This window comes from Gasterosteus aculeatus, chromosome 1 (genome assembly GCF_964276395.1).
Source record: "Gasterosteus aculeatus chromosome 1, fGasAcu3.hap1.1, whole genome shotgun sequence".
Classification (NCBI taxonomy): domain Eukaryota; kingdom Metazoa; phylum Chordata; class Actinopteri; order Perciformes; family Gasterosteidae; genus Gasterosteus; species Gasterosteus aculeatus.
Window position 1 is genome coordinate 6,556,940 of NC_135688.1, and position 12,300 is coordinate 6,569,239.

General features: G+C 45.9%; 1 protein-coding gene across 3 annotated transcripts in view; it reads right to left on the reverse strand.

The window, feature by feature from the left end:
• dner (delta/notch-like EGF repeat containing) overlaps nt 1–11,643 on the reverse strand; it is a 35,235-nt gene extending 23,592 nt beyond the window's left edge. Inside the window, exon 1 of one of the 3 annotated variants that reach the window (XM_040176548.2) lies at nt 11,034–11,643. In XM_040176548.2, the coding sequence (XP_040032482.1) occupies nt 11,034–11,426 (393 nt within the window). In that variant the 5' untranslated portion in view covers nt 11,427–11,643. Of the gene's footprint in view, nt 1–3,678; nt 3,801–11,033 lie in introns of those variants that run through there. The other 2 variants (XM_078098391.1, XM_040176557.2) reach the window with 2 other exon arrangements.
• Between the last annotated feature and the right edge of the window lie 657 nt (nt 11,644–12,300).

The window sequence follows — 12,300 nt, forward strand, 5'->3', positions numbered from 1 at the left end:
ACATCTGTCGTGTCGTTTGAAGAGAAAAAGGGCTGCTTAGATATAATAAAAGTTCCAGGAAGGGGAATGCGATTAAGAAGCAACAAAATGGAGTTAATGACTACTTGTAAATCAAAGTGAAGAATCCACAGATAAAATCTGTTCTGTAGATTTTTCTGTAGTTTAAACAGGAGAATAAAACACTCAGCAGTTTAGGGTTCCCTTACTAATGTTAATTTAAAAAGGGTAATTTGTTTGAACCACCCATACGCATATGGAGAGTAGACACTCAGAGAGTAGATACTCAATGATGGTGAAAGTATAACATTGCTTAATATAACCAACAAAAAACAATAGACAAATGGGTGACTTTAAGAGGACCCCCCCATGTTTAAAAGGTATTTCAGCCCATGAAATATGACAATGAAACAAAGGAAAATTGATATTGTTATTGTTATATATTGATATGTGTAATATTTAGGCCTATTGAGGCCTCCTTCCAAAGCCCTAAAATTAGGGGAGAATTTTTTTGTCCTGTTTTTTTCTGATGTCCTATTAAAGCTGAAATGCTCAAAAGTTCATTTTTATTTCACTTAAGACATTCAAGATGTGTTGTCCAAGCAATGCCGTCTACCTCGTAAATGAATCTTGATGAGTGATTGTGTCTCTTTGTGTCTTTGTTCGTGTTTGACGACTAAACTTCAGATTTTCAGCTTTTTGACGTTCAGCTCCCATAAAGTTTATGCCGCCCGTAGGGCAGCTTCATCGAACACGTCATTACTCACAGCGAAGCCTCGGGGAGAAAGATGGATTTCAATCATTCCCTCCCTCCCCAAAGCTGCTCGCTGAGGGCACTAAACAGCCTCGCTCAGGGGCACTTAAAGTACTCGGTAACCGAGAATTTACACCCTAAACCAGGTTTCCCTGTAACGTTTCTTTGATAAAGTGGCTCATTATTGCATCGGACCGAGCCGCGTGACACTTATCGACGGGTTGACGTTCCTCAAACAGCAGCAGAGACGGAGGACGAGAGGACACAGTACTTAGTTATCATCCGCTAAAGAATGAAACCATGCAGGAGGTCGTTCCTCACCTCAGCACAGAAGACGAAAGGATATAAACAATTGTTCAAATAAAAATTGGCCCCCACAACTGTATGGCCGTCTTACATTAGTCCTACATTTTCCAAAAACGATATCCCAAACCATTCTGGGCTAAAGGATCTGCAACCATCTGCTTCATATTCATCCAAGTCGTCGTATCATGTGGTAACACTGGACGATGGTTTTTTTGTCGTGGGCAGAAAGTGTGTTTTCGTCAGTAAGCCTTTAATGTTATCTATTTCTGCACATCAAAGTGCCCCCCTCCCACACCACCTCTCTCCCAAACTTCCCCATGATTTCCCGGCCCAGTGGCTTCAAAGAGAAGCTCCTCTTTCAAAATGTACCTCGATAGATATTCATCCTGCCTTGATGCCAAAGTAGATATAAATGGACGGGCGGCAGTGGTAAAAACATGCTAATGAGCTGAGCCGTCACTTGGTGCTGATCATTTTCAATTTAAATAATATGATACATATCTTCCTATCCTACCCGTCTTCGTATTTTCCTGGCGTTTCATTTCGCCCGTCACTCAAAAGCAGGAGACCACTTCCTAAGGGTCCTCCTGCTGTCAAACAAATTACACGTAATAACCCCCCGCCATTTCCCAATATCATCCCTCAATAGACATTTTACCTCTCAGCTCTGCAAAATAAATAGACGTAAAGATAAGGGGGCTCAGCGGTGAGGAGAGGCTCTATTTATACCCTTCCAAGTGGCGCCGGGACTGCAGGGGACTTGAACGTGTCTTCGCTGGGACTCAGTCATCTGTCTTCTTCTTCTTCTGTCAGACGAGGACCAAAATGGATCAGGAGCTTTCGGGCTCTTTGTGAATTACGCCTGCAGCAGAAACTCTGGCAGATGGAGTTTTTTTGTTTTTGTTTGGTACCACAGCGTGCAGCTTTTTCACCTTACAATGACAACTAGTCCGCCTGCTCCATTCTTCACAATGCTCCAGTTATTCTGGATTAGCTGGGAGTATCGACTCGCTGTCAGTGTTCAGAGTAGAATATTTTGGCTGTCAGTAGCAGAACAGACTGCGTCACTCGATATATTAGGCACTTTAGCTCAGAGTGGAATATTTCATCACTACTCAGACTTCTCCTACCGTACATTTTAGTTTGGACTCTGGGCACATGACGTGAAAAAGGACGTTTCATCGCAAACAGACCCTAACATTTATTGCTAGGTAACAGAATGTCTTTTAGTTTCCATTTGAAAACACACTGAGCTAATATGGCTTTAAATAAAAAAATGGCAACCCCCCCCCATCGACGCTGCGGAGTCCTTCTGCTTCCTGAGCTCCACCTTCCCCCAAGACCTCCAGCGGGAGCTCGACAACAGCTCCGTCACCACGAAGGCTCAGCGGAGGATGTTACCTGACGGTTCTCCTCCGTCACGTCTGGTACGCTGCAGCCACAGCCAAGGCCAAGGGCAGGCTGCCGCGCGTCCTCCGCCCTGCTGAGAGGGTGATTGGCTGCAATTTGCCGCCCCTGCGCAGCTGTTTGCTCCTAGGACCCCGAGGCCAGCAGGCAGGATTGCGGGCGTCCCCCCCTGACTCCCTGGAAATGAACTGTTGGGGGCCCATCAGGGCCGAGACCTCCCGCCAGCAGTTCTGCATTCCAGGACCATTTTTGCATGTCCTCTCTGTTTTATATACAGTACATTGGACACTATTGTAAATTTGAATATTGTTCTTTTATGGACCGTGTACACGTTGCCTATTTATTGTTTGCACCAACAAGTCAAATTCCTTGTATGTGCAATGTACATGTCACATCAAGGACGTTGCAGTAATAACTCCACCAGGTCAGCAGCTGTAGTTTCGCTCTGCACCCTTTTCTAAAACATTAAATCAGAGGCGGACTCCGCTGTGCAACGCAGACCACTTAATGATTTGGATGGAAGCCCTCCTCCTTGGCTTTAAAGCTGTCTCTCTGTATGGCATGCTGTTTCATCATTACTTTATGCATAAAAAGTTACTTCCCACTGTGATCCAACTTACCGAGGAGCAGGAGCATTAGTTATTACACATTGAAGTGAATTTAGAGTAACGGGTTTGGATATGGACGGTGTGTGGTTTTCAGTTTGACTGTCCAATGCGTAAATTACCACGTGTTTCTGCAGGAATACACAACAAGAAGTGTTCGCACACGTCTAAAACCGCTGGACCAAATGAAAATATGAGTAGAAAGCGTTTAGTGAAAACACTAGAACGCGGTCAAATAGTCTCCTTCTCTGTCTCCGTTTCAGGGCACAGCTGGTAAAGATGGACGTCATTCTGTGCAGTGATCTCTTCTCTCTGACCTACATACACAGAAGGTTTCCTGCAAAACAACGTATCCACTTTATTAAAAAAAAGGAGGTGACGCCTACTGCTGACACAATTAAATCGTGCACCGACCTAATTGTAATATCTGGAACTAAATCTAAGAAATAAGGCGGCTTGGGGCTTTTGTCGTTGTTGAAAAGGTTTCAGGGTACATTAAAAACCGTCTGGTGACGCTGCCACAGGGAATCAGTCACTGAAGCACCAGAAGTGGAACGTCCTGTTCCCATTGTGACCTGAAAATCTGTAAATTAGAACCGTTCATTTTACCTGACGTCGGTTAACAGCACGAGCGCTGATGCTCGCAGGAATCATTCGGTGAGAAACCAGCTTGCAGGAGCGAGAAACCCAGAACATTTGTTCCGTTCCCGTCTGAATTCAGAAGGAAGTGGATCGCATCTTCTGCTCGGTGTTATGCGTTCTTCCCCAATTGATCTTTAGAACCCCCCCACCCGCCCCTTTTGGCCCTGTTCTGTTGCTACGGCAACCCGGGAAGAGGAAAGGGGGCCGCAACAAGGAAAGCTGGTACTGTGAGTAGGAGGCGACAGCGGACGTGTATCATCGCTGTCCTCCCACCGGCTCTGTCCCCGGAGAAGGAAGAACATGTTTTTGGAAGCAACTGGCCCAAACGCTTCTTTTGAGCCACACCGCCTACATGAACATGTTCACCGGCAGGAGAGAGGGAGGTTCTGAATCCACAACACCAAACATGAATCATTTTCCTGAACAGAGTCCACTGGTTCATTTCATAAATAGAAATAAATGGTAGTATTGTAATATGCTGAAGGCATCGCTCGCTGAAGCTTATTGTTGCCATTATAGACACATCCGATGAAAAAATATAAACATACAACAATGTGTTGAGGAATGGGAGACTCTCTAAATATATTCTGACTTCCCAACTCATCACCAAACCCATTTGTTCCGACTAATGACGTTCTCGTTTGACGTCAAAAAATATGTAGTTTCATTTTTTCTTTTTTTTTTAGATGCAGGCCCAGTCATATCAGAAAACAGCTGTTTTCAGCAAATATTATTCAAATAGAGGAACAAGAGAAAAGGTGCATTTACTAGAACTATAGTCAGCCAAAAAAAGAGTTTAAAAGAAAAGCCTCTTTTATAAAAAGAAGTTTTGCTTACAAAATTTTGTGAACAAGAGGGCAACGTTGTGTTAGACACCCCCCCCCCCCCCCCCCTCCCCCCATCGGCAGACAGCGATTGATTGCTGATCACCGACGGTTGATGTGAGCATAGCGGGTGAATCACCTGTTGTCCATACATCTGTACATACATTCAGCTGGCAGACGGGCCCAGCTGTCACTACGAGCTCATCTCTGTGTCTGACGCAGGAGGCTACTGACGGGCTCCGCGCTCTGCCTCAGATGCTCCGCTGGTCCTGAAGGGATATTTTGGGCGATTAAGCTGGCAGTCATTGTCTGCAGCTACGCAAAGATGTTCACAACACACAAAGATACATGCACACACACGCACACACACAGATATATATATATACTTACACCACATGCTGGCATGTCTTCCAGTTGGCTTCATTAAATCAAATGTTGTCAAATCAACTTAACTGACACGTGTGTGTGTGCGTGTGTGTGCGTGTGTGCGTGTGTGTGCATGTGTGTGTGCGTGTGTGTGTGTGTGTGTAAAAGAAGAGAGTTCTGCGTCTTGTACTGAGTCACCGTCTTTTAGAGGAAAAAGGGCAACAGAGCAAAGGATTATGCACAAAGCAAATCTGCTGCCAGCCCCTCTTCTAAAACACACACACACACACACACTCGGTGTGGATCCCTGTCGGCTGGATTTGTGTTTCGTCCAACCCTAAGTAGCGGATCGTGCGATCTAGCCACAAGTATGGAGGGTAAACAAGCCTCCTGCAAAGTTCTCTTCTACATAACTGAGCTGTGATTCTGAGGAGGCATTTAAGCCTGAAGAGGAGGCAGCGACTGTGGCGTGTGATAATAAATACAGTTAAATATGAAATAAAGTGCTCAACAGTGATAATTATTCAAAATAATTAAGATCAGGATAAAAATCTTTTAAATAGAAACAATAAATAAAACAATTTTCCACTTAACGCATCTCTGAGGGCGAACAAAGAAACACAAAAGCAACATTTGAGTACAGGAAAGCAGCTCAGAATGAACCACACACAAAGGGAAGATGAACAGGTATCATCTACGTGGGAATTTTCGTGTATATATAAGTGCCACATTTTTAGTTATAATGGATTTTATCAGATTTAATCCACGGAAGAAAATGTGCAGATTTGTTTTGCTGCTACGTGAATGCTCTGCCACACATTCCTCCTGAAACTCTTCATTCCTAAGCAGCCATTAATGAGAACAACATTGGCCTTATATAAACTAACAATCAATTGTTGGCGATTCATTGAGGGGTAAGATTATGTCATAGAGAAAGAAAAAAAAGAAAGCAAATACAAAATGTCCATATTTACTGAGCAGGCAGCTCGGTAAGAAGGTTTTCAAATCATGATTTCCACCTGGAACACACGCGCACTCACACACCACCGGACTGACGCTCATTATGTTGACAACAACAACAAGAAGAAGGAGGTGTCAGTAGAGCGGCGGTGTCATGGCAGAGGTTTATTAACGGGGGGAACGGCTGCCGAGTTACAGCCTCTTTTTTACCCTCGCTGCTCCATTAAAGATAGAAATAGCAATGAGGGCAGACGAAAAGCAATACAGAAATGTAATGACTTCTACATTACATTACATTACATTTCTACTCCATCCAGGGCAGAGAAGAGGGAGGTTTCCCCTCAATGAGCATGAAAGAGGCAAATGGCACAAAGATAAGAGCCCTGGTTTATGATGACTGGCAGAAAATGAATTGGACTGGATTAAGCAAACCAAAACATCAGTGTAGTCTGATGGTTTTCAACACTGTTGCGTGCCAACAATTACCTGGTGTATAACACTTGTGTGTGTTATTTTAGAGAGACATCCCGCTTACGGGACTGACGAGAGTAGTGGAAGAAGAAGGCATCAGGTTTGCTCTGTCGTGCGATCCTGATTTAGCTACAGCAAAGGTTCTAAAATAGTTATACTTAAACTTAAATTAAAATTGTTCAAAATGGCATTTTTCAGAATCAAGCATTTCAAATGAGTGGATTCTAATCATTGATTGAGAATCACTTGAAGTTTAAGGATAGTTATTGGAAGCTTCATCCTCTGAGGATCACAAATGTCCGCCAACCATCTCCTCTTTCATCCGCGCGCGTCAGGCCTCGCTAACCCGTCACACCCGCCCCTGGGCAACGGCACTCCCTCGGATCAAAAGGCCAGCTGACGTGTGATATGGAAATAACCAAAACGATCAGCCCCGAGTCCCCCCTGCTCAAAGGCAGCGGCGTCCGCCTCGCAACATCTGAGGACATCAGCGTGAATAGTGATGACTGGGTGATAATAGCTCAAAGGGCTCTCGCTGATTGGTAGCTGCTGTATCAAAGGTGCCGGCAGGGTTATAAGCAGCCTGTTAACCAAAGTGACATCCTTGCTTTCATCAAACCATCTGTCAATGGTTACATGTGGCTCTAAGCCGTTTTAAGTGATGCAACAGTTTGCAGATGCAGACACCTATTTTTTCCAAATAGCTGTATAGAGTTCTTTTTTTTTTTAGGAGGATCAGCTTTCTCCTTTGGATGCTTTTCACAAGGCGAAATGTCAACCAGATTTCTTCATATCATATCAAAACACATTTCCCATCACACGGCACAGCTTGAACTTGCGTGATCCTACATCCTTTCCCCGGGGCAGCAAACTCAAACTGATATTGACAAAACTATTATTATATTTTGTCAGTTTTGTTGTGGGATGTGAGGGAATTTGTTTCAGTATAGCAAATGGTTCTAAACGCAGTAGTTATCAGAGGCAAACACGCCTTTAACCCCTACTGAGATATACGAGAGGGACGCAAAAGACATTTAAATAGAGATTATATCAGAAGAATTGACATTTTAATCAAGCTAACATGGCGTCCCCACAGTGTGACTATCAAATCTGTCGCCTCCCGGATGAATTGTGCTGGAAACCTGGTCAGATGATTAGCTGAACCAGATCAAAGGTATCTCACCAATTCAGAATTCATATGAGTCACATCTTGATTATCGGATGACCCAGAACACCATGTGCTTCTATGTGAAGGAGCACAGACTCATTATTGGACTTTTTCCAACATCATCACTGGTCCTTATTTATTTATTCGTTGATCTATTTGTTTTTTTATTTATGTTTTCCCATGTTGCTTGATTCAATTTTGTGACATTTTTATACCACACCAATATTGTCATTATTCAGACACCGACTCAATTGGTTAAACAAGGAATTAGTCTGTTAACAGAAAGTTAAATCAATTTTAATCAGTCAATCGGCAACAATTGAGAAATTTAATTCATTTGTATGGTCAATTTAGTCATTTTAACAATATTAATGAATGTTGAAAATAATTTGCAAAACACCAACCGAGGCAAAATGGATGATCACCTGAACATTATTAAGTTAATCTGAAGTGCTTCAATAAATAGAGCTATAAAAATACTGTCCTCTATATGAAGAGGATACGAGAGTCCAGAAACACACACACACACACACACACACACACACACACACACACACACACACACAGCCTCTGACTAACAAGACAGGGATATCAAAGAGACCAAAGGCTGGCAATGAGCTTTGAGCTCGGCTTAATTGGATGCGGCTCAGGTTGTATCTGCTGTAGCAGTGAATGGCGCCGGGAGGAAGCAGCTGACCACCACAGACACACAGACACACACAAAATTGTTTTACAGATTAAACTAATAACATCTCTCGTACAGCTTGAGCCAATTCATTATTTTAGCTTAGCATAAACATGGGGAAGCTGGAACAAAGTAACGGTGATGAGCTGACATAAAAAAGCCTACGGTCCATCACAGCTCTGACGTCATCTCTGCAACCTTTATTAAATCTACTAAACCTCTTTCCCCACTTTCGCTTCCAAATCTCCTCTTCAAACAACAGTCAAAGAAGCGCTAGCTCACGTTAGCTCGCGTTAGCAGCAACCACGTGTGTGCACGCTCACGGGCATTCACGCGTTCCCACAAACACGCAACCTCCATGCCATGGCTGCAAAACCCGAGGGCTGCTGGCTGCAGTTAATAAAACATGCGCGCCGTGTTCGCAATGCCGGGGCCTTAAACTTAACTCAATTCTGCCTTCATATAACTTTCCCTGGACCTGCTTCATGACAGATGGCTGTTTTGTGTTCCCGCGGACTTATTGTGTTGTACAGCAAGTTACCAAATCCATCAGGGAGCACAACAGGCCTTTCAATAATGAATAATAATGAATAAGCCAGAGGCTGCGGTGCTAATAACTCAAGACGAAAGCCACTGGTTGTGAATTCCGACGGGACAGCTTACAGGCTGTCATCCAGAAAAAGGTGCAGGATTATATTAAAACTGAGTTTACCAAGCAGAGCGGCTTTGTTGTCCCCTGGTGCCTGCGGCTGTGGTCTGCAATCGCTGCCCTGACACATTTAGCCGGAAAATATGAAAACATTACACACTGACAAGTATACTTTCACGGTTCGTGTTTGCTTTCTGCTTGAATCCTGCCGTGTGTGTGTGTGTGTGTGCCAGGTTTGACACAGGTTTTGAAATAAAACAAGCAAAGAAGGTGAGCCGCCGCAGCATTTCTTCACCAAGACCCCCGAGCCAGGACTTTACCCTCTTCAAGCCCGATGTCTCGTGCTTCTTCACTGGCATCTCTGTCTTCGATCTCGCCTCCTCCTTTGTCACTGGACCATCTGCGTGGTGACGCATGCAGAGGCAACCAGCGCCGCGCTCCGCCAATCAGGTCATTTACCAAATCTCAATTGACTCCTGCTCCAGTTTCCATGGAGAAGAAACAAGCAGCAGGAGGGCAGCCAGGCAAAAACCAAGTGATTCCGGTTCCGGACTTGATATTTGACGCATGAGAGGTTTGTCTCAGGATTTGTACAGCAGAGGAGAATTTTTGCACATGCCTCGCCCGGCCTCAGCTGGGGCTGTGAGACAACATGGTCCTTTGAGGTTTTGGGTGGAACGCAGCGCAGTACAGTGAAGCAACTGCGGCTCTGCTTTCTATTCTGAGACATGGAACCAGGACAGCCAAGGAGGCCGTGATCAGGCCCCTGCTGACGCCCCACCGCATGGCTTCGATATAAAACCTGCACACCTGCAGCGGCCTCACCTGCACGTACTGTACCTCCCATCGTCACAAACAACATGGGCATGCGTGCACAGGATGAGCAAACATACCCTACGCACATCCAACATGTACACAGAGGAGGGGGACGCGGCTGCCACCTGTTGGTGATCCTGTTAAAGTTCACGCAGTCACCTTGCCGTTTCCCTCCGTGATGCTGCAGCAGACTCATTTCTCTCCTCTCGGCTGCTGGCGGATGCTCCCTGTCGCCCCGGCATGACTCACAGCCACTGAGCCTAATGCTACCGAGGCTTAGCCACAGTCCACGTACCGTGAAGCTCAGATGAATTACAAGCAACTCGGCGAAAGAACGGGTTTATGTGGGGATCGCCGTGACAAGCTGCAGAACTTCAAATGTCCTTGAATAGATGAAAGTGTAGAAAAGCAAAAGAAGGGAAAACACATCATCTGCTATGGAGTAATGGAAACCATCCTGCTAGTCTAATATTTTGTTATTAGCCAGAACCATTTCTTTTGTCTATGGACTCTGGAGCAGCAGCAGGCACTGAGCTGCAGTAAATCTGCATTCTGTAGACTTCAAAAGAAATGGTATTAAAAGAGACGCGCTGCTTCAACCAGACGGACAGAACAACTTGCAAATGAATGTCCGGATGTTCCAATTAATGGATGCAGTGTGGAGAAGGATCCTTTGGCCTTCTCCCAGATGTTAACAGACTCACCCGTCATACAAATTATTAGAGAATGCGGACTAGGAATAAATTTCACATCACTACAAGATTTACTCAGACTTTATATACTTCTTTGGTTTGCACAGACGGAAAGAAATTAACTTGGAGACGTCACATGGGGTCAAGAATACAGCTCACACACACGCGCACACAATTCTACGGCTTTCGCTCGCATCCCACTGCAGCTGCTCTTCCCGCCTGTTGCCACAGCAACGCAGCACTCGTCTCCGTGTCTCAGTGACACCGCATGCTCCCATTAAAAAAACATCCAAGAAGCAAGAGCCAGAACGCTCTCACGCATGCCGTCATCTACTGTACGACTCGCATGCAAATCCAAACCCAGCTAGGATGCAGGATTATCCCCCCCACACACACACACACACACACACACACATAAACAACATCCAAGTTGAGCCCCTCGGGATAATGATAATGAATAATGAAGAATAACAGTCCCCCGTGACTCAAATATGCCTGATGCAACAAAAAAAAAGAAACAGAACACAAAAAATTAGCAAATGTGTTAAAGTGCTCAACACATGGACCCCCCCTGTCATCTGCTCCTCTTTACTACTCCAAACTTCATCAGCATCTGTCCTCCGAAGCAACAAACTAAAGGATAAGATCTCACACACACACATTATAAAGCCAGTGTGCATGACGTCCGTACCTCACAGTTGCGTCCGGTGAAGCCCTGGATGCAGGTACAGGTGTACTCCCAGGTGTCCTCTGGCCCGTCAGCCAGCGGCAGCACCAGGCAGAACCCCCCGTTGAGGCAGGGTCGCCCCTGGCAGTGGTCCGGGCGAGATGTGGCCCGGGTCGGGGTGGGCTCGGCCGGGGACGGGGTGTCCGGCGCCAGCTGGAAGGCGGAGGGGACGGCCCCGATGCTGCCGCCGCTGCCGCCGTTGACGAGCAGCAGGAGGAGGAGGAGCAGGGGGGGCGCGAGGCTCCGTGCGACCTGTGTGGGACGGCAGCAGGGGGCCGCCGGCGCACCGCACACACTCATCCTCATGCTGCGGTTTCCTGGGGCGCTTCGGTTTGGACCCAAGCAGCTGCCGGTCATGCAGCAGCTGAGAAGTGTGTGATTGTGAGAGAGAGAGGAGGAGGAGGAGGAGGAGGAGGAGGAGAGGAAGGTGTAGGATGTGGAGCCTCAGCTGTGGGCAGGCAGAATGAGAGCAGACCGGCTGATGGTGTGGAGGCTGAGGGAGAGAAGGTTGGGATGCGGGAGGAGAAGGGGAGGGTGTTCTGTCTCCGACTCACAGTGACGGAGATTGCTGACGACACTGCCTCCCTCCCTCCCTCCTCCCCCAAACACACACACACACTCTCTCTCTCTCTTTACTGGCTTCTGTGAGCGAGTCGCAGGAGAGCTGTGCACCCTCCTGAATTAGAACATCATCCATAACCTCTCCTTGGAACTAGCTTCTCAAGGTGGTGTATTTGGGGGGAAATGGGGGGAGGAAGATGAGCGGTGGTGGTGTTGGTGGAGAATATCATCAGTTCGGCTGTAAGCTGCTCTTCGCTCGTATAGGCAGCATTGCCACATGGGAGACGAGGCACACGGAGTCTGTTGAAAGCAGACTGATGCTCAAGGTGGTTCAGAGCAAAAATGGCCCAAATGTCATCCTTCATAAAACAATTCACTGTGTAAAGATGCTGCAGCTGTCCGTCACCAGTGAACCATCTATGTCTTGACATAGAAGCTGAAAGTAGCATTCATGATGGTTTAGGTCCAGTTTTTGGACTTTGTTTATTTTGGATCATGAATTTGAGTGAAACACCTGCTACAGGTTGTAGGCTCCTCGAGTAGACACTGAAGTGTTTCATCGGATGCAATGCTTTCATTTCACAAACTAATCAATGGGACATTGAACTTTAAAAAGGGGCCAGTTTCCTCATTTTAAATATTAAATTAATAGTTTGAGACAAGTGGCACG